The sequence below is a fragment of the Colius striatus genome, chromosome 6, assembly GCF_028858725.1.
Source record: "Colius striatus isolate bColStr4 chromosome 6, bColStr4.1.hap1, whole genome shotgun sequence".
NCBI lineage: Eukaryota > Metazoa > Chordata > Aves > Coliiformes > Coliidae > Colius > Colius striatus.
Window position 1 is genome coordinate 11,339,069 of NC_084764.1, and position 26,391 is coordinate 11,365,459.

A 26,391-nucleotide genomic window follows, 5' to 3' on the forward strand; every position below is an offset into this window, starting at 1 on the left:
AAAGCCATATGTGAGTAATACTAGAGATGAAGGATAAGAAAATAGCTAGAAGACTCTTGTAGGGGGCAAACAAGTAAGTTTTTGGATGTACAACTTTGCAAAAGAATGAATGAAAAAGTAAAGAAGACAGAAGATAAAAAACTGCCTGGAGCACCTATATACATGAAATTTTTCCATCCTCCTTTGTATTGACCAACAGCAACAGAGAAAATACATTTCTATCTCAGAAGGATAACCAATGAATGACAAAAATACTGTCACATTACTTAATTCTTTTCACAAAGGTTAATATTCGCTAACATAGTGTCAGAACTGTAACTGTCTACTACTCAAGCATTGTAGTTCCAAGGAAAAAATGTTTGCATCTGGAATTATCAAACAAAAGTTCCCTAAATAACTAACTTTGGGTCATAAGTAAAGCCCTGATCCCTGTCCAGCAACAAACACTATTTAAAACCAACAAGCAGACTGTACGAGTATTTCCAGTATGGATTTAAAGACTGCCTCCATAAATTATAGACAAAATAAAATTGTAAGAAGGAATGCAGTAATATCTACAAAATTAAGCCTACACTTTGGCTTTAGTCCAAATGCAAACCACCACCAGCTGCCATAATAGATACAGAATTACAGCATTCACTATTAGTGTCCACAAAACAGTTTCCTTCAAATTCAGCCAGGCACTGAGTGAATTTTGGTTGAGTATGCACATGCATTTCTTCACTTCTAGTCAAGAAGACAAGAAAGTAAAAGATATTCACACTGCTTAATTCAATTGACCTATGGCCCTGAAAATGTAAATCATGGTAACTAATTCAAAAGCTTCTCACCCTCCACTGACTCGACTGAGGGTATAAATTTAGGAACCAGAGATAGGTAAGGAAAAATAGATATTGCAAATATACCTAAAAGAATCTATTCTACTATAAGAAAAAAGTAATTACACTTCATTGAAATAACTGCAATAACCTAGTATGATTCTGATACAATGTCTAAAAGGCAAAGTGAATGAGGAAATGGAGTATTTTTTCTTAAACTTAATAATAAATTTCTGAAGTTTCATGAAGTTATTTTTAATAGATACATTGATTTAGGCACTTAATTTCAGTTTAATCAACAACTACAAAACTCAACATTAATTCTATAGGCTTTAAACACTCTCAGGAACTAATTTTATCTTGTACAGTTCAATAGAAATTATGTATCCTTGCTCAGAAAAGAAAGCAGAAAAACGAGTTTTCTATTCAAAAGTACAGGATTAAGGAATTTTTTTGTCATAGCAGGACAAACGACTTGCAAGCCACATGTGAGCCATACAGGACTGAAATACAACTGAAATACCCCAGGGACTAATCTCTCTGTTCTCAAAAACAATATTAAAATGTCTCCCAGCATGATTAAATTATTAGCAGTCTCAAAATCATGTCTTACAGATGACATCTCAATAGCACAATGTCATGATCACATAACTTCCTCATCAGTTCAGTACCAAGAGGAGAACCTGCTGGATGAACCTCATACACTGAAGAGATTAAAACCACAACCTACATCAATGTAAGTTTTCCTGAAGGCTTACTACTGCACATTTCATATTGACATAATGCATTTACCATTTTGAATTGGCTCTCCAACTGACCCAAAAGTCATAAAATATAACGTATAAAATATGGGGCCAAAGCTTATGCTTCTTCATATGTTCTTGTTATGACACATCCTGGCAAACTAATTTTCCTCCCTTAAAAATATTTGTTTGAATGAATGATCTAATAAATCCTACCATAAGAATAAAACCTATCATTGCTGTTTTGTAATAAAAACTGCGATTCAGTCTTTCCATTGTGACTTAAGTTTAGTCCTGCAAGTTAATCCAATTTAAATAAGTGAAAAGTAAGTAAATACTGCCCTTTCATTTTAAGTATGGGAATAATTTGATTGAGCATTTAATTCTGTTATAACTAACCAAAATCTTGCATACTTATTATATTAAAAAACAATGCATTTTTTCTTCAGTACAAGTTATTAATGATTTTTATATCAAGGTGTTTTTATTATAAGGTCTAAAGACACTTCAGCAACTCTGATAATTTTATAAATGGCTCACTGTAACACCAAAAGTAATCAAACAAACCATCACCACCTGTCTTAATTACAGGAAAATACAAAGTGTGTATGTGCAGAGCTCACATTTGTTTATTTCTTGTCACAAATGCTGCTTGAGAATCTGTGGATAATTTTTGGCACTGACTACAATCGGTCCTCTGGCACTACTACTTAGGCTTGACCCTGCATAAAGGTAATGAATCAGAAAAACTGAAGCAGAAATTCAGCCCTCCTTTTAGCCAGTGCTGGGAATACAACCTTCAAAACTATTAAATTTGTAAGAGGTCAGTTCTATCAACACACTTTTCATTTTTGTGTTGCTTTGGCACAGTGAATAATCTTGCAAATTCAGTTTCGTGATCTAGTACATTGTGATCATCTTACACTCTTCCCATTTTCTAACACACAGTTTTACTTACTCAAGGTTTTGAACATATAATACAAAAATATCAGAAGTAATGTACAGGAGTATTTTCTTTACATATTTGTTTAGTTACACAAACATCACACAATGAATGAATTATTTTTAGATTCCTAATGGCAAAAAGTTAAACCGCAGTCATGGCTGACAGAACACATTTGTTAGTAAAGATCACTGTAGGCATGTTATAAGGGAAAAATTATTTGAGTACTTAAGACAATTAAAAATATATTAAATCTCAGTCTTTATTCTGTCCTTTAGTGAACGTAAGCAAACAATTAAAAAAGTTCATATTAATCTAATCTGGAACCATAAATACCCAAACACTTCAACAGCAATCACACAGTCATTTCCTGTGACAACTCATGGACATAAGTTATTAGGTTGTCTCCCTTTTGGTTTTTTTTCCTTACCTTAGCTCCTTGTAAGTTGAATGTAACCAGATTTCCTGTGTAACATTTACTGGTATAGGTTACCTGCGACTCTTTAGCTTTCTTTGACAAAGCAGTGTGAAGTAAAACAATAACAGCTTTACAACAAACTTTTTCCCCCTACTGTCTGCTTCTCACATTCTAACCCATAGTAGTTGTCAACATAGTAGCCTAAAAGGGAGATTAAAAGCATTTCTTTTCTCCTACTTTTCGTTGTGCAGAACACAACAGAAGCAACACAAGTTTTTGCTTAGTAGGGGTGTACTGCAGTGTTAAGGAAAATCACACCAAAAGTTGAGAGTTTGGCAGAGAGGAACCTCATGAGCTTCAACAAAAGCAAGTGCTGAGTCCTGCACTTTGGGAGAAACAACTCCATGCATCAGTACAGGCTGTGGATTCACCTGCTGGAGAGCAGCTCTGTGGAGAGGGACTGGGGAGTCCTGGTCAATAGTAAACTAAACATGAGCCAGCAATGTGCCCTCCTGGCCAAGAAGGCCCATCGCAGGTCCAGCAGGTTGAAGGAGGTTCTGTTCTCCCTCTCCTCTGCCCTGGTGAGGCCTCATCTGGAGTCCTGTGTCCAGTTCTGGGGCTCCCCAGCTCAAGAGGGACAGGGAACTGCTGGAGAAAGTCCAGCGCAGAGCCACCAAGATGATCAGGGGACTAGAGCATATTTTTTATGAAGAAAGTGATTCTGTGATTCTGTGAAAGGCTGTGGGATCCAGGGCTGTTTGGCCTGGAGAAGAGGAGACTGCAGGGTGACTTCATTAATACTTATTAAGTATTTAAAAGGTGTATGTCAAGAGGATGGGGCTATACTTTTACCCGTAGTGTCCAATGATAGGACTAGGGGTAATGGACAACAGCTGGAACACAGAAAGTTCCACTTAAATATAAGAAAAAACTTCTTTACTGTAAGGGTGAGGAAGCCCTAGCACAGGCTGCCATGGTGGGGGGTGTGGAGGCTCTGGAGGTTTTCAAAACCCACCTGGACTTGATCTAGGTGAACCCTGCTTGAGCAGGACTAGATGACCTTTAGAGGTCCCTTCCAACTCCTACCATTCTATGATTCGATGATTCTATGAAAACACTATAGGAATTTTTGTTGCTATCCATTACACTATGTCACATTTTAAGTTGAAAATAATTTTGGACCAGAACCTAAGGTCAGATTAATTCTCGTGTGCTATGTTCCTTATTGTTTTTTTCTGTTTCCAAGTTGTGTATCACTTGACATCTCCAGAGACTGACCCAAAGTAAAGTTACAGAGGAAATTCTTAAAAATATCACTATCTTCCCTCAGACTAAAACATTTCTACACCAAAGGACAGTTTTTGTCTTATTCCAGGACTATCTCACCTCTGGAGTGACATCTCGTGGTGCAAACCCCGTTCCTCCAGTTGTTAAAATCAAATTAAGTTCCTTTTCATCACACCAATCTATCAGCGTCTCCTGAAAAAGAACATGAATCCTGTCAGATGTAACAAGTAATATGTGTGATCCAGTTATCTCAGAAAACATCTGAAGATTTGAAATGTCTTAAAAACAGAGACACACAGTAAATACAGTGAATTGCAAAATCAGTCTTTGTTTATACAAAGATTTTAAAACCACTATTTATGACCAATGTATGATTCATGTATCCATCATAATATTTTTGGAAATGGAAACTGAAGGTCTGTTCTCCATCTCTTCACGTGAAGTGGAAAACAAGAATCCCCAGTTATTTGTTCATATCACTGTTTATTTTGATTTTGACATATAAATATAGTACTTTGACACACGTTAATAGAGGATGTGCATTTAATTCAGATTACATTGTTGATTCTTACTGCAGTTCCGTTAGCTTCTGTGCTCCACTTTTTAATAGTCTGAAAATAGCAAGAACCACATATTTCTAAGCTTGTCTACTAAAAAGATGCCATAATACACCTGATGTAGCGACACAAAAGATTATCTGTGATCGTCTTGATATAATCATCAACCAATTCAAAGCTTAATAAATCTGTCATGTAAATTCAATGACTTACAATATTGGAAAACCCGTGACACTAGAGAAGTGTTTAATTTGATTTGCATTCATTTTTTAAATGACATTTTAAACTAGTTTTCAAACTGTAATAAAAATTCTATATAAGTAGAAAATTTAGTTAGTCTCAATATGATTATAACTTATCCTTTGCACTCTCCTGTGGGCCAGGACAGCAGCAGAATATCTGCTTGGGCTCAAAATTAGCTGTGTTACATGAAGTGCACTCAGGTATTACACAAGAAAGTATCCATTTGCAGAAATCAGTCAGATCAATTACTTAGCTATCTTTATTCTAGCAAAGAAACCTCATTCTTTGAGAAAGTTTATGGCACATCTATGTTTCTGGATTATTATATTGGGGCGGAATAAACTGTTTTGGTGACTGTTGCCTAGAGGCTTATTATTTATCATAAAATTAGATTTGAGCAATATACCAGCTTAAAAAAGCTTAAAATACTGTTGATGGTCATAAAACTATCCAGAACATTTTAAGAAGTACTACCAATTTAGAATAATCCTCAGGCATATGTTCTGCAGGCTTAGGACTTCTATGTAACTTCCAATTAAGAGAAAGCTCATAGATGCCCTCTTCCAAATTGCAGGTAGAATTAACTTATATCTGCAAGCAAGCCCCATCACGCGAACATATCCAAGGACTACCTGAAGAAGCAGCTAAGCCAAGGGTTCTGTCTTTATTTCTCTTTTCTGTACTTGTTACACTTGCATTATCTATTGTCTTTATTAAAATCACATTCATCTTTTACTCTACCCTTTTGGAGGATAACACTCTGGTAGGCTGTAAATTTCCAGAAATTTCTTGTTATATGAATATTTCAAATAAGCTAGAGAAAAGAACACACACAATGTCTCAGACCTGTACATAACTGAGCTTATTAAATTTCAATTTGACAAGTTGTGAAAAATGTGAACTATGGTAGTAAAAAGTATTTCAAGTCTTAAAACTGTTTGCTTCAATAACATAGATATGCATCAGGAAAATTATATTAAGGAATTGGCATCTTCTCTATTTTATAATCTAGAAACATATTTGTCTTGACTTCGAACAGCTATAAATTTAGGAGAATACTTGAGAGTAGTTCAGTTTAAAATGGTGTTTGGCAATGTTACAGCTTAATATTGCGTATATTTAAAAAATTAAATCATCATCAAGAAAAATTTGTCACTAGAAGGCTGGTAGGAGAGATTTTGTGTTTTTTTTTTTTTTTTTAAATAAAGACTTTAGATAAAATGAAACCCACCAAACTCCAACAAGTTTTAAACAGAAAATAAATCCTTCCTCTGTTCTCATTTTGCTGCAGTTCAACAACTAGCCGGTGAACAGGGAGAAAAATGTCACGCTAGACTACAAAAAACTAAAGAAATCAGCATACACCTAACTCCAGTATACACCCTAAACCAGATAAACCAACTGCTATTCCATCAGTGTACAGAATCATATAATCGTTTCAGCTGGAAAAGATCTTAAGATCAGAGTCCAATCACTAACCTCACACTTCCAAACTAAACTTCCACTAAACTAAACCATATACCTCAGCCTCTCATCTATGCATCCTCCAGAAAAAAAAAAAACCCAAACCAAACTCACAAAAGAACCAATAGCAATTAAATCTTAAAATAGGATTTATCAGTTATTTTCTAGTGTCAAAGTAGACATGGAGAAATGAAGTCATTACAGTCTGTTCCTCTGAACACATTTTTAGCTCAAAATCACATAACTGGTTCTAACTTGTTGAGATTTTACTCGAGTCTTAAAATAATTATATAAACAGTGGTTTTCTTTTGAACAGAAATAAAATGGTAGCCTAGTTGTCTTCTTAAGCTTTGGATTAGATCTAGTGCCCTGTCCTACCTACCTCTTTTGAATTTATATCATTTAAATAAGTAAGAAATTCTTGAGTCTAACATACAATTTATTTCCAAAGAGGTCTCTAGTGCAGAAAATTCTTGCCTCATTCTTTCTCTGAATTCTTAGTCTTTCTTAGCAAATTCATTGATTTTAAGACTAATAAAGATCATAAACTCATGGAAAGAATGCCTACAATATGTGGTACAGTGCAGTGACCCTATGCTTATTGCAGATACATGCTTGCAAGTTCATACAGGCACCATCACATTAGGACACACCAATTCCAAAAGCTGTACAGATGTATTCTTGTGGCACCATACCTGTTAGACACACCTGACATTTCTTTCAGTGAACGGCTATAACACTTACTGACAGATTTCATTCTGTGGAGGCAACTTAAGCATCTTGATGTCCAAGACGCAAAACTGTCATTAGTTTAAGTTGCAACATTATAGTTACAATTCCTCCTGTATTTAAAATAAGTTCTAGGACTCTTCATTATCTTCACTATAAAGTATCTCTCTATTAAACCAACCAGCCTTCATCTGAGGGATTCAAGAGAGAAAAAAAATCATCCTAATTTAATTTGGTAGTATTTTCCAGCAGCTATTCATGTTTATTATCAAATATTTATTGTGTTTCTAGTAACTGCATCTTACTAATAATTTCTGTTGGATAATGCTCCCCTCAAGATATGTAAGAAATCTGCTCACAGAATGCACAATGATAATGATCAGCAAAGTGGGGTATTTTGTAACTCCATTTAATGTACCATCCTTTCATCTCTACAAGTGAATAGGAGAAATGAATAGGGATTCCTTTCTGGAATGTAAGTAATAGTTCCCTGATCTTTGGAGATAAATGGGGTTTGTGAGTTACTTATCCTAGTAAATTCTTGGAATTAACAAAGATGTTTAGTATTTTGGCACACAGTGAATTTCTCTAGCACAGTGCAAACTTGAAGTTATTTCACATGTACCACTAATCACATATGAAGGATCATTTAAAACATGTTAAAATTTAATTGAAATTGCTGAAGAAGTATCAATGTTGAATATGACATTTAATTTTGAAACAATACACATTTCTTTATATTGGACCTGTAAACAGAAGTAAGTTTATTACCTTACTGCTAATATTAGTTGGTTTGTTGAAATGCATACTACCCAGGAGTGGTTTGTTGAAATGCATACTACCCAGCAGTTCTCAAAACAACTTTATGTGACTGAAAAGATCATTGTGGCTGCTGCGAAAAAAATACTGATAGTGCTTAGAAATGCAAAAGTCTGTGTCCTCCAGGGAAGATCTCAAAATCCCAAGCTTTGTAAAATTATGTAACTTTTTATTTGCAAATAAATTGTGTTTGCTCTGTGATAGTATGTTTCAAAAATGCAAGGAAAAAGCATATAACAGTATGGTCTTAGAGCTATAATGGTAATTTTCCTTAGCAATCCAAGTAAAATAACAAGTGTTGTATAAAACATTACATTAAATATAAAATTACTTTTCTTTCACACTTTGTTGTCTCATGCTAAAAGAGCTAAACTAGTGTCTGAAATAACTTTAATTTATGATTATCTAATATCATCATGGTGAAAAAAATTATAGAGAATGAGAATATGGAAAAATATATCAAAGTAAAGGAAGTCTGTATAATCACAGATGTGCTAAGAAAAATGGATGCCACTTTGACCACTGAATTTCAGGTATACAGGAACTGGCACATGAAGATCTCAGAAACTGGAGCTTTTCCAGATCCCAGCTCACTAAAGATGAACCTTGATACTATGGAATGAGAGAGCATACATAACTGCATGAATCAGAAACTCACATTACAGCACACAAAAGTAACCCAATTGCTCCTCATTGTTGAACTATTTAGGAGTTTAAATCTTCTCTATTCAGCTTGTCTATTAATTTAAAAGGGAAAACAGAGTACTGAGGAATGTAAAAATGTGAATATCAATAAAGCAAAGGCAGCGAAGGAAAGATAAAGAGGTAAGTTCAACATTCAGTTTGAAAGAGAGGGAAAGCCTAAGAAATGTGAATACATTCTTGGAATTAATTTCATGGGTTTTGCCTGACTTCTAGTGAAGGTTTTATTTCTTATGCTAACAATCTCTTATTGCTTGAAAGCTTCACTGAAACATAGTCATGAAGATACTCTGTACGTGGAACAACAACTTTACAAGTAATCAAACCTCAACATTATTTAAGAATATTTGAAAATGGAAAACTAAAACACCATGAAAATACACTCAACATTTTCTATTACCTTCACCCCTTTTTTCCTTCCCTCACTAACAAAATGCAGAAAGTAAGAGAAATACTAGGACTATATTCAGAGTGTGATCACTGCAGTCAAGAGACTTGGATGAAACACAAGTACATATCTCAATGCATCTAAACAGGCCTTTTAACCTTTTGAGACTTTACTGAACACAGTAGTCTTTTGAATATTCTACAGATCTATTTGTAGTTTTCAGCATCACAGTAATTTTGCAATGTTTTTCTAAATACAGTTTTATCGATATTATCAATATTAGTTATTATTAATATTATTAATTATCAATATTAAAAGTAGTCATAAAATGCAAATATGTTACTGAAATGCAAAATTAAAGGAAGAAAATAATAAAAGTGTACTCTACAAATATTTTTAAATGGAAATTTATCTGAGGCTGTTTACTCTAGAAAAGAGGTCAATATCAGGAGGTTGAGGCATCCCTTTTTTCTATTGTATCTAGCAACAGGACAAGGGGTAATAGGATGAAGCTGGAACACAAAAAGTTGCACTTAAATATAAGAAAAAACTATTTCACTGTTCAGGTGAGGGAGCCCTGTCAAAGGCTGCCCAGAGGGGTTGTGGAGTCTCCTTCCTTGGAGGTCTTCAAGACCTGCCTGGACACGTTCCTATGCAACCTGATCTAGGTGGACCTGCTTCTGCAGGAGGGTTGGACTAGATGATCTCAAAAGGTCCCTTCCAACCCTACCATCCTATGATTCTATGAAAATGCACCACAGCTATCAAAGTATTTCAATATACCTGTGCCCCTTTTAATGTATCCTTTTTTAAAAAAGTACTCGATGTCTTCTAAAAGCTACTGTTCCTGACAATTACCCCTAAAAAAGGAAAGAAAAAAAGTAGGCACTGAAGTGCAATGCTCAATAGAGTTCATCCATGCAAATGAGTAGGGAAATTCAAGCAGAGAGATGTGCAAACAGTGAAGTGTTCACTGGGTGAAGCTACCAGGACTGGGATCTGTCAACACCAAATTAGTCTGTTTCTTAAGGGCTGAGATTCGCAAAAAAACATGTTCATAGTTATGCTGGGGAAAGACAAAGACAGTATAGACCATGGACAAGATTGAATCCAGAAACTAAAAAGGCAGTTTTAAATGTCTTGTGCTAACTGCCTTTTAAGATAAGGAAAAGATTCTTAATTCAAGCTATCTACCTGTACATATTAGTCTTAGTATAAACAAAAAAATGTGATTTTATTGTATGATTTAACAAACTGAATTAAAATCTACAAGGAGGTCTAGATTAGACACAAACCATGAGTCTGTATGTGCAGCAAGGCACAAGACTTGGTTTCCTTTTGTTTATAAATCTATTCCCATCTACTGTTGGTACCACTGGTACCCTCCTAGAGTACATCTTCAGGTCGTGAAATCACGGCTACTCACTGGAAAGGATTGGTCACTCCAGCATAACAGTTTCCCTCAGATGCCTGGAGGAAGAGATGGAACTTAGACCTGTCAGAAGAGTCAGAATTAGATATTTTCCAAATATGTGTTTCTTGAAACAACTTTGCTGTCCACTCTGAATTTGGCAGATATTTACATGTGTGGGCATATATGCACACATGTTTATCTTCACATAATAAAATGTGATAGCAAAACCATCAAAGTTCAATGTGTCTCATTTCTGTCATGTTTGAAAGACTTCTCTCTAAAATATATTTATTTACTAAAAAAATTATTTCAGTAGCTATAAGAATTTATTTGAAATAAATTAAAAATAAATGAAAAAAAAAATGCATCCTTGCCAGTGTTACTTTAGAACCTTGAAATCTAATATATATTTCTCAGATTATTTCTACAACAACATAAGCTAAAAGTGCAATTGGAATTAAAAGGAAAAAGAAGCATAAACCCATCTAAACAAATCCAATACTGCTCATGAATAACAAATGGAAATTTTATCTTTTTAAAATTTTAAAAAATTTAATTAAAACAGCCCTTTAAAGATCTTTTATCACAAGACACAAATACTTGGTTTTGGAGCCATAAACTTCAGATTAATTGTCCAGAACAAGATGGCTTTTCCCATGTTTTCCTTCTCTTTGCATACATTAATGTGCATCTAATGTTGTTTAAAAGACTGTTTACTTCAGGTTTTCCTCTCAGAAAAGGCAGCTTGATATAACACAAAAATGAGTAACTTTCTAAAACTAGACTTCCCATTCTTCACATATTTTTACCTATGTGTATTCACATCTACAGCTCATCTATCTCATGTACCACAAATCAGAAGTTTCACTCAACTTTGCTGGCTCTCACTAAGCCCAGATAAGCTACATCTTAATCTTATTGAAAAGACAGAAATGCCAAAGCCATAGAAAACCAACTGTAAGTTTATTTGGGCTTCAATACAACGCTAACTGCTTCAACTCCAAGATACTGGTAAAAGCATGTCCATCATATAGGCAAAGGTTACTTGTCTTGAGAACCCCAAGTACAAACACCTAAGAATCACATTTCTGTAAGTCATCAACTCACATAACCTGCAGTTCTTAGAAATTATACTTGCAGAATTCCTATGTACACATTTGTATGCAGAGACAACTGCATGCCCTGTTTAAGTCAGGTTATACCCTGCTTCTACTTGTTTAGTGTGCAGGAAGTGCAGTGGATTAAAAAATTACTGCAAGGCTTCTGTGATTAAAAAAAGCCCAACAACAGAGAAGGAACTCAGTTGTGGAAGAAATGTTTAAACTCAAATTTTTGCTTTTCTGTAACTATGAAGTTTTTAAAAAATATATAACTTTTAAAATGTAATTGATTCTTACAGAACCCAGTTCAGTTTTTAGCTTTATTATCTAGTACTAAATACAATCTTACATGTTACTTCATACACTTAGCTACAATTGAGCAAAACATTATTTTCTTTTACGTTTATTTTAACTTCTGCAATTTCAATTTTTTGTGTAGCTCTCAATGGAAATGACAAATTGAACAGAGTGAAAATATTCAGATATTTAAAAAAGCTTAGGACAGGGGGAAAGAACTCAAGAGATGAAACTGGTAGAGACAGGGAACTATTCAGTGTAGTGCAATTTGTGGTATAAATTACCCCATGTATGTACTGTTCATGCATCCATAGAATCGATGAATGAAATTGGGTTTTTTTAAATGAAATCTACTGCTTTACCTGTGAAAATACAGTAAAGAAAATTTACCTACCAACGAATGGCTGCTGTACTTTGAGATATTTAGTCCATACATATACTCTAAGAGTGGGTGGGCTGGTGGCCTGCCCCGGAGTGTCCCGGGAGGGCGCGCTAGCTCCTCCCCTCTTCCTGCTTGAGGCATGATATACAGGGCAGAGTGCATCCGCCACCACTTCAGTTCCTCTTAATTGCACAATCAACCTGAAAGAGATTCAGAAAGAGGGGAAAGGCAGGTAGGAGACTCATGTACATGCAGACTATGTGTCTCAAAGAACACCAGTTACTGAGCAGTAACCTTTCTTCTTTGAGTCTGCATGTACATTCCCACAATGACTCGCTCTGAACATTTTGCCTTTTAACACTCAGGAGAAGGCCTGAGGACTCCCATAAACAACTGCACCATCACTCCACTGAAGGCTGCAACAGCCCTGGATACTATTAGACAAACATAATGCCAGAGGAAAGAAAGACAGGTGGTCTTATGACAAATGCCGTAATATCACATAATACAGATATTAAGTCTGCCCAGAGATCTAATAGAATTTGCTTTGGCCATGGTGGAGGAAGTTCCCTGAGTCCACACAGAGCCAGCAAGGCATCTGAAAAAACAGCTATGTGAAGTCAGCTAAACTTCTAGATATTCCTACAGTGTAATAAGCAAAGAAACAAGCTAAAAGATTTGGATCTGTGAAGAGAAATGATAATGCCTTTATGAAATCAAGAATGTGAAGTATAAAAGTCAATTAAAGAGCATAAGATCTGGAAACGTGTAGGACTAATTGTCTAGCTACTCTAAAACTTTGCCACTACTTCAAGAAGGAATTACGGATGACTGAAGAACAGATACTCCACCCCTGTAAAGATAGTATGGTAAAGAATAAAGAACTTCAGTAGTTGCCTGAAAATTGTCACCACATGTGCTACTTTCATAACCACAAGTAGAAGGAGTAAGAATTTAAGAGTTCAAAACTAGAAAAGGAACAGGATAATGCAGAGGTCTTTCAAGACTAGTCATTCACAGTCAGTTCATAGAATCGGAATGGTAGTGGTTGGAAGTGACCTCGAAAGATCATCTAGTCCAATCCCCCTGCAGAAGCAGGTCCACCTACATCAGGTCACACAGGAACATGTCCGGGTGGGTTTTGACAACCTCCAGAGAAGGAGACTCCACATCTTCCCTGGGCAGCCTGCACCAGGGCTCCATACTCCTCACAGTAAAACAGATTTTCTTGTGTTTAAATGGAACTTTTTGTGTTCCAACTTCTTTCCCTTACCCCTTGTTCTGTTACTAGATACAACAGAAAAAAAGTGATATCTCAATCTCATGACATCCACCATTTATATACTTGTAAATAATAATGAGATTCCCCCCTCAGTCTCCTCTTTTCTAGATTCAACAGTCCCAGTTCCTGCAGCCTTTCATCATAAGAAAGATGCTCCATTCACCCGATCATCTTGTTGGCTCTGCGCTGGACTCCCTACAGAAGTTCCCTGTCCCTCTGGGAGAGCCCAGAACTGAACACAGTACTCCAGATGAGGCCTCACCAGGGCAGAGCAGAGGGGGAGAAGAACCTCCCTCGACCTGCTGGCCACTCTTCTTGATGCATCCCAGGATGCCATTGGCCTCTTGGCCACGAGGACACATTGCTGGCTCATCTATAGTTTATTATCAGTCAGGACTCCCAGGTCTTTCTCTGCAGAGCTGCTCTACAGCAGGTCAATCCCCAGCTTGTACTGCAGCATGGGGTTGTTCTTTCCCAGATGCAGGATTCTGCACTTGTCCTTGTTGAACCTCATGAGGTTCTTCTCTGCCCAACTCTCATGCTGGTTGAGATCCCGCTGAATGGCAGCACAGCCTTCTGGGGAATCAGCCAGTCCTCCCAGTTTGGTGTCATCAGGGAACTTGCTGAGGGTACACTCTGTCCCCTCATCCAGGTCATTGATGAAGATGTTGAACAAGACTGGCCCAGAACTGATCCCTGTGGAACTCTACTGGCCACAGGCCTCCAACTCTATTCTGTGCCATTGATCACCACCCTCTGGGCTCTGTCATTCAGCCAGCTCTCGATCCACCTCACCATCCACTCATCCAAACCACTCATCCAGTGGAACTCCACTGGCCACAGGCCTCCAACTCGATTCTGTGCCATTGGGTTCTGTCATTCAGCCAGCTCTCGATGCACCTCACCATCCACTCGTCCAAGCCACACTGCCTGAGCTTTCTAATGAGGATGTAATGGGAGACAGTGTCAAAAGCCTTGTTGAGGTCAAAGTAGATAACATCTGCTGCTCTCCCCTTATCTAGCCAGCTGATTATGCACTCATAGAAGTCTATCAGGTTGGTCAAATGGGATTTCTTTCCCCCTGACCCATCTTTTCCTTCATATGTTTAGTGATAACATTCAGGATGAGTTGTTCCATCACCTTTCCAGGGATGGAGGTGAGGCTAACCATCCTGTAGTTTCCTGGGTCATCTTCCTCGCCCTTTTTTGAAGACTGGAGTGACATTGGCCTTTCTCCAGTCCTCAGGCACCTCACCTGCCCTCCATGATTGTTATAAAATGATGGAGAGCAGTTTAGCAACGACATCAGTCAGTTTCCTCAGCACTCTAGGATCCATCCCATCAGGTCTTATTGACTTATGAGCGTTAAGCTTGCCCAACAACTCTTAAACCTCTTCCTCATCCATTGATGACAAGTCTTCCGCCGTCCCTGTCGTTTGGGACAAGTTGAACCGGGCTTCCTGAGGGCTGGCCTTTGCTGTAAAATCTGAAGTAAAGAAAGCATTTGGTAGTTCAGTCTTCTTTGCATCCTTTGTCACCAGGGCATCCTCTTGTGTTCAGCAGTGGCTCCATATTCTCCCTAATCTTCCTTTTGCTGCTGATGTACCTGAAAAAATGCTTTGTTTGCTTTTACTTTCCTGGTCATGTTTAATTCTAAAAAGGGTTTAGCCTTCCTGGTTGCACCCCTGCATGCTCTGGCAAAGTTCCTGTAGTGTTCCCAAGAAACCAGGACCTTTTTCCACCACTCACAGATGTCTGCTCTGTGACTCAGCAATGTGTCCTCGTGGCCAAGAAGGCCAATGGCAATCCTGGGGTGTATTAGAAGTGGCGTGGGCAGTAGACTGAGAGAGGTTCTCCTCTCCCTCTACTCTGCCCTCGTGAGTCCGCCTCTGGAATACTGTGTCCAGTTCTGGGCCCCTCAGTTCAAGAAGGACAGGGAGCTGCTGGAGAGAGTCCAGCACAAGGCCACAAAGCTGATGGAGGGAGTGGAGCATCTCCCTTATGGTGAAAGGCTGAGGGAGCTGGGGCTCTTTAGCTTGGAGGAGACTGAGGAGTGACCTCATTAATGTTTACAAATATGTAAAGGGCAGGTGTCAGGAGAATGGAGCCAGGCTGTTCTCAGTGATGCCCAATGACAGGACAAGGGGCAATGGGTATAAGCTGGAACACAAGAGGTTCCAAAGAATTTCAAGGAATAATTTCTTCACTATGAGGGTGAGAGAGCACTGGAACAGGCTGCCCAGATGAGTTGTGGAGTCTGCTTCTCTGGAGACATTCAAAACCCACCTGGACGTGTTCCTGTGTGATCTACTCTAGGTGGCCTGTTCTGGCAGGAGGTATGGACTTTCGAGGTCCCTTCCAACCCTAAAGATTCTGTGATCAGAAAGAAAGTCACTTCATCCAAAACTAAAGCAGTATCCTTTATTTCTCTAAATATAAGGAATGTATGGTCATCCTGCTGTGATACATTTTTGTGATGGGAATATGCAATCAATGAAGACAAAGGTATACACAAGACAGGAAAGAAGATTGGAGCATTCTGGAACTTATTAGATTGTCTGCACTCCTCCATTATATGTTGAGAAGTAATCTCAGAGGCCTTGCAAATGATTCTCAAACAGGATAAGGAAAGGATAAAGACTCACTGATGATTCTTAATGCAGACAACACCTTGATAGTCATCAAAGGCAACAAAAAATAAGTAACTGTGATCATTACAGAAAAAAAAGTCTTTTCTCTAAAAGTCCTTGCTTTTTTGTTATAAAGTGCACAATAGAAGAATTATAGAATGAACCTAGCAATAGGCCACCTTTCTGATTATTTTTTATTTCTGAACTCTGGAGTATAAGCATCCAAAGACTAAAATGTAGTAAAAGAACCTTTTGGCACCTAAAATACAACACATTATTGAACTAAAAAAGCCACTCCCTTCAAAGTGAAGACCTTTTCAGGATTCAGTCTATGCTGAATCCCTCTTACAGGCCCAAAGGATTATAGCTATTACACAATACTGGGTGAAAGCTATTACCATTTAATTTGATGAGCTATCTTCTGCTTCCATTGCAGCTTGCAGAAGTGTCTTAACATTAGATGATCTCACTGCAATCAAAGATTTCAAATTATTATTATACTTAGGAGGAAACTGATGCAGAACTCAGATTACAAAGACTTCTTTAACTAGGAGCTGAAACTTTATGGTCATTTGTCTTTTTTGAACACTCTAAAAAGACATTATTATTCTTTGGTGCATATTAACAACAGAATTACTTGGAGTCAAATAGTACTAAAAACATCCAAAATTCTAAAGAGATTTCAAAATCACCTTCCAACTCTTTCTGCAGTTTGAAGAAATGAAGCTAAAATCTGCCGTGATACTAAGGTTGTTCAACATGCCTTTACGGGTATTGAAAATCTCTCAGGCAAAATAGTATGCAGAAGTGTTAAACAACCTACAACATTTCTGCAGAATTCTTTGTATTGTTTCTAAGATTCTAAGTTCTTGGAAATTATCCTGTGTTACAGAGAAAGATATATTAACACTTTGTTTTATGACAAGGATAACACATATATATAAATATACTAAAAATAAACCCTGAATTGACTGAGGTGGAAACAACCTTGTAAGAAGTCTGCCTAATTTGATGAAGTTGATACAAATGGAGCAAAGAAGCTTAGTAGGGTAACTGCTTCATAGAAGTGATCTAGCTCAAGCTAGACTCAAAATGTTAACAAAGTCATAGAGGCTAACAAGGACGTGAATAAAATGCAAAGTAATATATGAAAAGAGCTGGAAAGGAAGATTCTAAGCAGAATCACTTGTCACCCCTTGATTTTGTAAAGACATATGCCAAACTTCACTTGCTAATTTAAAGATCATAAAGAAAATACTTCTCAGGACTATGAGAATGAAAGAAATATAGAAAGCTTCCTGCTAAAGGATGATAAATCCTTATAAATGCTTGCAGTGTCTTTGTTGCAGAAAAATACTTGGTACACTCAGAAATCCTCTCCAGTCCCACAATTTCCAACACACTGATTCGATTCATGACTATTAGTTCTGTGACAGAGTTTTCAAACGCTACTAATTTCAGAACACTTGCATTAAGTATATAATCTATATGGGTACTCTTAATACTTAATCTTAAATGAATGATGTCTTAATTAATATATTTGTACCATATGTTTCAGTTGCAAAATCAAGATCTGTGCCAGAACAAAAAGCTGCAGCAGTCATTGACAAGTGAGGTCCTTACACTCTCTACTTCAGGAGGAGTTAATAATTTATAAACTAACTAATAAGTACAAGACAAATAAAATCTTAGTGTCCTTTTTACTAAAAGGTTTTCTTACATTTTAAGTTCTAAGCCTCAAATTATTTATATTGTGCTCATCTTAGCAAACATTCTTCACTATCAGTAATCCTTTTGAGGTGTTTCAGAATTTGATTTATTCTGAAATTGCTTTCACTTTCTCTGAAGTTTATAATAAGGTTTATTATAAACTGCCTTGTTCATAACCATCTAGAAGACAACATTATTTTAAATGTCACAATTTACATCAAGAGATTGCAATTATTCATTATACTTTCATAAATGGGTATCACAGAATTACAGAATGGTACGGGTTGGAAGGGACCTTTAGAGATATCTAGTCCAACTCCCCTGCAAAAGCAGGTCATGCCTCAGGTCACAAGTATGTCTTGCCTCTCTCCTGTTTCCCTTGAAAATAACTGAGATAGAACATATACACAGCTTTTTTTTTTAGTAGTTTTCCAAAAGGATATGGAAAGAGATTCAGTAATTATGGAAATGTTGAAGTAGTACAGTTGTAGGTACAGTAGGTTCTAGTGAAAAAAGTGCATTCCCATTGTTAACGTTGAATCAGACAGATAGTGGAGGTTATGCATATAAAATGTCTGCTGCTTCACAGGAACAGAATCCTCCTTGCTAAAGCATGAGTCATTTCCAAAGTTGTGAAACCATGGAAAGCCCTCTGGACTAGGAAGTACTTGTTTGTTATTTTAAAGATGTAAGACGACACACATGGTAACCTTTACAAGAATCCTGAGTTATTTGTATACTTAAAAAAAAAAGTTGTGTAAGAAATAATGAGTCTTTTCAACTGTGTATCATCTGCTTTACATACTATTACTCTAACATATGGTCTGTTACATGAAAATGTTTATGTACGTAATTTTGGTTCTTAATTGCTAAACTTACTTTTCTTGACATGTTAAAATCACATTACTTTCATCTGCTCAATGCAATTTAGAATAAAGGCCTCGTGTCAATAATTAAGAATATCATATTTCCCCTTTCAAAGACTCACAGCATCTCCCACACATTCTACTATGAGAATTATGATGCATGCAGTATATATTATCTCTGAACTACTGCTTTCCCTTGTAAAGACAATTGCCACTTTAGTGCCAAAGAATGATGAAGAACCGACACAGGCAGCAGAGTCATTCAGATAGTATTGTCAGTAAGAGGAGAGTAGGTGGAATTAGTGGATATGCAATAAATTTCATCTGTGAGGATGAACTGGGCAATGCCTTCTAGTAATTAAGGACCACACAATGTTCTATTTATAATGGTTCTAATATTGTAGTGATCCTGATAAGGAGACCATTGTATATCAAGGAGTTAGTGATCCTCATAACAGTTCCCCTGCATTTCCTCCATGTCCAGCATGGCCTTCAGGGTTGTGTCATGCCACACAATCACTTTGCCCAAAGGACAGATTCAGCCACCTCATTGTACCAGAGGAGTGTGCACCTCCCACTCAGTACTGGTGATTATGTCTGCAAAGTGTTCTTTCCTTTATCTAAATATGTAGCAAGAATTTCTCATGAACAGAGGGATCTATCCAGAGATTGATCTGATGTTGCATGAACACATGGTTCTCAGCATCTAAAGTGAGGGAGACTTTTTTGCTATCTATAATCCTTCTCTTATTCTGCCTTGTTAAAGTAGATATTTTATTAAGTCATTTGTTGTCAGGCTTTATGGAGATCCAGAAAGAACCTGGTACCATCCCTTCCTCTTATTCCCTTGCTCCAGGTGCAGAACATACACACAAACACTGAGAATTCCCTTTTCATTTCAACATTCATCATTTCTGACTTTACAGAAGAGGAAGCCCTTGCTTTTTTCTTGCAATTACTAAATAAGTCTTTTCTGTCCTGTAAGAATTTTCTCTCCAGGCCTGGTAAAATCTGTGATATTTCAAGACATTAAAAAGAGATTAAAGATTTTTCTTCTGCTTCAGATCTATCAGAAATACATCAATTCTATAGCAGTAATATTCCAAGAGCTTTTACATTTGTACCTATGAATGTAAGCACAGTATTTGACGCTTTGTCAACTTAAAACTTCTGGTTTTGGAGCTGTAACTATCTGTACCAATCAACTCTAAAAGTGAAGCCAGTTTCCAAGCCACTGTAGCTCTTCCTTCCTAATCATCTAGCTGCTGTTTCAGTTTTCACTTCTAACTTCAAAAGCACAGATATTTTTATTAGGAAACTCGAAGCATTTTTCATCTGTTACCCAAATTCCAAAATATCTCCAAGAAAGCAAAATAAAAGCACTGGCTACAGCGAATATTTTTCATCTCAATGAGCAGGGTACAGCTCTACACAAATCTCAGCAAAAACATTTTTTGTCACAAAGATCCTTTTTTACTCTATTCTTTGGATCTGGGGAAATTTTCATTTCATGGATTTTAGAATCTTTAGGGAAAAAAAAAAGCAGTAAAAAATCATGATGAATCTGAGGCACAGGAAAACCGACTACCACTTCATATAACACATTCCATTGAAGATCATGACTTGCAAGTTAACATTTGGCCATTCACATTTACAATACTGACAAAAGAATACAATTTTGCTCAGGAAATAATTGCAGGCTAACAGAACAATTAGACTTCACCTCTTTAGGGTCCTTTTATTATAATGACATTTTTGTAAGGAGACACTGAATTTCTCACTGATCTTGTAGAAAAGTTTTCGTCAGTAATCTTTGTTCTTTGGATAGAGATTTCAGCATCTGAGGTTCAATAATAAAACTCTTTTGCAAATTCTGTACTTTGGATGTTACCTTAAGCTCCCCGCAGACGATCTACGGTGAAGGAGAGAGGTAAAACAGGTTTTCATGGGGAGTTTTGTATAAGAGAAACAGCAATGATCTTCAGAATCATTTAAAATTAAACTTTCCTAGAAGGGACAGCAGAAAAATTGCTGACACCCCTGTTTCAATTTAAATTTTTGTTATCTTTATTTTTAGGGGCACTGGTAAGCTATTCCCCCCCCGTGTGTAAAACGAGGTCACTATTTGGATGCTATTTGATAGCAAGCTTGATGCATAAGCATCTTATTCTTGATTTTGAAACCCATGAATGACTCAAGTGAAATAGGTTATGCACACAGTCAAAGAAAAACTTTTCTACAATTTATTAATTTGAAGAATTAGGTTGTTCCTGTTGATGTGTCTAAAGAAGAGCAACAGTAGTGGTTTTGCCTGGACCAGGTTTTTTCGTAGTTGGGGGAGCTACAGGGGTGGCTTCTTTAAACAAAGAGCTGCCAGAAGCTTCCCCTGTAGCTGATAGGGCTTGGGCCAGTCAATTCTAAAATGGACCCTGCAGCTGACCCAGGTTTGGCCAATTAGTGACTGAGGTAATGCTTCTGTGAATAGCGTATTTGAGAAGACGAAAAAGTTGTTCCGCAGTTGCTCAACTGCAGTAGCAACAGGGAGTGAGAATGTGAAAACATTTCTGTAGGCACCAAGGTCAGTGGAGAAGGAGGAGGGTGCTTAGGCCTTGGAAAAAAGACTCCCCTGGGACCTGTGGTGCAGCTCATGGTGAGGCAGCTGTGCCCCTAGAGTCCATGGAGGCCACTGGGAAGCACAGATCCACTCACAGCTGTCCTGTTTTGGGCTAGGATAGAGCTAACTTTGATGAGGAAATAGGAAGGGGCACAGCGTGGGCAGCTGACCCGGGCTGGCCAACAGGTATTCGATAGCATACTGACATCATGCCCAGTACATATAGGCAGGGAGCTAGTCGGGGCGGGGCTTCGGGAGTGGTCGCGTCGGGTCCCGGGCAGTGAGCAGCTGCGGCACACACCATTCCTTTTCTATAGCCCCCTCATTTATTGTTAAAACTGTTTTTTCCTGAACTTGTTTATTCTTATTGTTGTTCTATTAAACCGTTCTTATTTCAACCTACACGGGTTTTTCCCCTTTCTCTCTGGTTCCCCTCCCCACTCCGCCGGGAGGGGGAGGAGTGAGCGAGCACCCTCGTGGCTCTTTGTTCCCAGCTGGACAAAACCACGACAACAGTCTGTGGAAGTCTGTGGAGGACCCTACAGTGGAGTGAGTAGATGCCTGAAGGAAGCTGTGACTCTGTGGGAAGCTCACCCTGGAACAAGTTCCTAGCAGGAACTGGGAATCTGTGGGGAGAGAAGAGTCTATGCCAGAGTAGGTTTGCTGTCAGGACTTGTGATCCTGTGAGGGATTCAGGCTGGAGCAGTCTTCCTGAAGGACTGCTCTCCTGGTGGATGACCCACGTTGGGGTAGGGTGTGAGGAGCTGCCCCCATGGGAGGCCCCACGCTGGAGCAGTTTGTGAGGAGCTGTATCCCATGGGAAGGGCCCGCATTGGAGAAGTTTGTGAGGGACTGTCTCACGTGATGAGGGACCCCACATTGTAGCAGTGGGAAGTGTGAGGAGGCCTCCTCCTGAGAAGAAGCAGCAGCAAAGTCCATCTGTAATGAACTGACTGCAACCCCCATCCCCTATGCTACTGCAGGGGTAAGGAAGGGGAGTCCTGGGAAGAGGGAGGGGTGGGGGGAGGTGTTTTAAGAATCCGTTTTATTTCTCATCTCCCTGTTCTTACTGTTCCTTTAACAAATAAACCTTTCTGTCCCCAAATTGAGTCTGTTTTGCCCATGATGCTAATTGCTGAGCCATCTCTGTCCTTATCTCGACTCACAAACTGCTCCTTATGGGTTTTTTTCTCTCTTTTGTCCAGCTTAGGAGGGGGAGTGATATTATGACTTGATGGACACTTAGCTAAACCACCACAGCAACAAAACAATTGAAGGGTCTGGAGAACAAGTCTGATAAGGAGTGGCTGAGGGAGCTGGGGATGTTTAGCATAGAGGAGGCTGAGGGAAGACATGATCATGCTCTACAACTACCTGAAAGGAGGCTGTAGCAAGGTGGATGTTGGTCTCTTCTCCCAAATATCAAGCAATAGGACAAGAGGAAATGGCCTCAAGTTGTACCAGGGGAGGTTCAGATTGGGTATTAGGAAAAACTTTTTCACCAAAATTGTCATCAAGCATTGGAACAGGCTACCCAGGGAAGTGAAGTCATCATCCCTGAAGATATTCAAAAGCCATGTAGACAAGGTGCTGAGGGACATGGTTTAGTGATGGGCTTGGCAGTGCTAGGATAATGGTTGGACTCAATGATCTTAAAGGTCTTCCCCAATGCAAATGATTCAACAATTATATGATACAACAGATTCCTAATAAAGATCACAAAAAAAGGATAAAATTTGAAGATGGTCAATCACATGTTCATTCCTATCATGGTTTAGTGAAGAGCCACTTTTGCTTGGTAACAGGGGGATAGGGCTGCAGTGCAGATCCACTAAAGAGAGCTCAGGCTTTCCCCCAGCTCTTGGGTTCAGACCCACTTCCAGCCCAGCTGGGCCAATCTGGCACCTCTGCCATCACTATTTAAGGACGGGAATTTGAAGTGCTTGGGAGAAGCTGTAAGAGTGGTACAAAATGGAGGCAACCATGTGGACCCCACAGTCAGAGGAAGAAGGAAGGAGGAGTGACAGACTGGAGACCCCTCTGCAACCCATGGTGAGAATGCAGGCTGTGCCCCTGCGACCCATGGAAGGCAATGGCAGGACTGAGAGCCATCAGGAGCTCCAGGTTAGTGCGCCTGGACGGGCAAGAGACCATGTGAGGAGGTGGCCATGGCGCAGGCCGTGCTGGAGAGCCAGCGGGCCCCAGAGTAGACCCACATGAGAGGCAGAGAGGAGCTGCAGCCTTTGTGATGAACACACATTGTAGCAGCCTGTGCAGGGCTGCCAGGTGTGAGTGAGGTACCCCGTGGAGGAGCAGGGAGGATCGTCGAGGAGCACACCTGCCCTGAGGAGAGACAAATGGCAGAAACCATCGAGAGTAGACTGACTGAAACCCACATTCCCTGCCCCACTAAGCCGTTCAGCCAGGGAGGAGAAAAAGACACAGGGATCAGGGCTCTGAGCCCGGGAAGGGGGGAGAGGTGGGGAGAAAGTGGTATTAAAGGGCTGGTTTAATTGCTGTACCACTCTGTGAGGTTTTGTGTTGGTTATGTTTAGGGGTTTTGTGGTTATGTTTTACTCAGTGGTGGATTAAATTATTTTCTGTTTTCTTCCCCAAGCTGAGTAGCCTGGTCTGTTTTGTCCTGGACCATAAGTGGCAAATAAACCTTCTTTCCCTTTAGGAATTCTCAAGTCTGTGGTACTTGAGTCTAATCATGGTCTTTTGTCCCTGGATGGGCCTAAACCATGACAATTCCGTATTTCAAACATACTGAAAAGACATAATTATAAGCATAGATAAACATTTTTCTTTAGTTTTCTTTCCCTGTTATTTTGCCATCCTCAGAAGTCAATAGAAGCACTGAAATACATCCAGTACTGTTTCCATTGGCAGAGGTCTAGCAGAGTGAATTTAAGTATCTTTTCAACAAAACCTAGTCTGAAATTAATTATTTATTCCATCACAGAGGAAATCCTTTATTCTCATGTTTTATTTTTCGGTTTGTATATTACAAGATTGCCAAGGTTTTAGATGAACTGCAACATAATTAGCTTAGTTTATGGTATTGTCAAGATGATGTCTGTGAAAATATTTGTTCAAATATAAAATTAAAAAAAAAAATAAAGGTACTAGCATTGCACAAAAAAAAGAAATATGAAATATTCTGAAGACATGCACATACTAATATTACATTAAAAACTTTATGTTACTTTATACAAAATATTTGATAAAAGCTACCTCCTAAAAGTGCTCAGATACCCAAATAATTAAGATGTATCTCAGTTGGTTTACTTAAAGCAAAATGGCAAATGAAGGGAATTGTGCCATACAGCTATACCTACTCTGTATCAGCTATTGGCTAAACACTCAGAAGTGCTTTTCATAGTTAGGTCTGCAGAAAAACCTTAATCACAGAAGAAATAATTTCCCTTTGTCTGTACTCTTCTAGTGCTTATTTCTTTTGTTGGGTCTCTCAGAAGCCAACTCATTGAGGATATTGTGCTGTAGTTAGACTTACAAGCACAATACTTCCTAAATACCCAGTTTTTCATTTTTGAAACCCAATCACCCCTTTGCTTTTCTCACCTACAGAAGCATTCACAGTTCTGAACAACACTTAGAGACATTTGGAGCTTTTGTATGTAAAGTAGTTCTTCACAGTTCCCTGATTTAAACTTAGGCATCTTCCCTTCAAAACAGCCTGAGGATAATTGTTGTCTTTCACAGCCTCAAGGTACTTGGTAAAACTGAAGTGTTAGCTTCAGTTTTATTTTTACATACTGCCTTTGTAATACAGCATTATTCCCTAGTAATTTTTATGAAAATACAGAACACATTTTTTGCTCCAAATACATAAAGAGTTGCTTTCTGTTTTATCAAGAACAAGAAGAATTCTAAACCATCTTGATGTTAAGCTCTTATCTTCCTAAGGTATCTTCAAAGACATAGCTTCATTTTCAAGAATGATAAATGTTAGCTAATTCTCACTTATTTTAAAGTATGTTCAACTAGCAAGACCACTTCACTGCTAAGAATGCAGAAGAACCCTTTAAAATGATTGAACTGAGCAGTACAAATTTCCATTTGTACTGTCTGTTTATTAATAAAGAAGTTTATGTTATCATGTTACTGAAGCAACACTGTGAAAATGTTACAATATCAGTAATTTTAAAATACAAAGCTATTTTGGTAAAGCATAGCAAATGTAACAAAGCAGATGATAAATAATAAGAGAAAATGAAAATGTCAGTTTATACAGAAATTGAGAAAGTGAATATATGTGTTACCTTTGCACTCTTAACACTGTACCTCATCTTGTCAGAATGATGAGGCAGCTGAAACTGAATGCGAACATTTCTGACAGAACCATCCTAGAAATCCTTGTAAATTATTTTGTAAGAGAATCTATCAAACAGTAAACCTCTGCAACCATTGTATCTTTACTAAATTCAGATGATTCAGTGGCATTCTCTTATACATTTCTCTGAGGACAAATAAGTCACATCAGAAATCCTATTACGATCGAAAGGTACAGAGACAATGTTACACTAAGCAAACTAAAAATATTGGCTAGTTTATCATGGGGTATCCAGACAAAAAACACTAGGATAATCAAAAAGAGGAACATTAAACTTGAATCTTATATTAGTGTTTAACATGAAAAGAATCATTTTTCTTGCCTAGATAAGTGCATGCTAGGAAACACTTCCATAGGAAACTCAAAGATATCACAGACGAACAAATAGTGTGACTCTGGCCATGGCAAATTGTTACATGTATTGTAATATCAAAATACTCTGTTTAGCAAACTACTTAACTTTGCATCCAAATACATAATACAATTGTTGTTCAATCAAATTGTTCCCCCTGTAGTCATCAATGATAGTGTCAGTCATCAAATACCGTGTTCAGTTTTGTGCCTGTCTCTATAAGAAAGACACTGAGATGCTGAGCGTGTCCACAGAATGGCAAGGACTCTGGTGATG

At 38.0% G+C, this 26,391-nt stretch overlaps 1 protein-coding gene across 3 annotated transcripts in view; it reads right to left on the reverse strand.

The window, feature by feature from the left end:
* The window catches only part of GPHN (gephyrin), a 303,175-nt gene that overhangs the window by 139,804 nt on the left and 136,980 nt on the right, over window positions 1-26,391 (reverse strand). For all 3 annotated transcript variants that reach the window (XM_061998238.1, XM_061998239.1, XM_061998237.1), the window contains exon 4: window positions 4,309-4,401. In XM_061998238.1, the coding sequence (XP_061854222.1) occupies window positions 4,309-4,401 (93 nt within the window). The remainder of the gene's footprint in view (window positions 1-4,308; window positions 4,402-26,391) is intronic.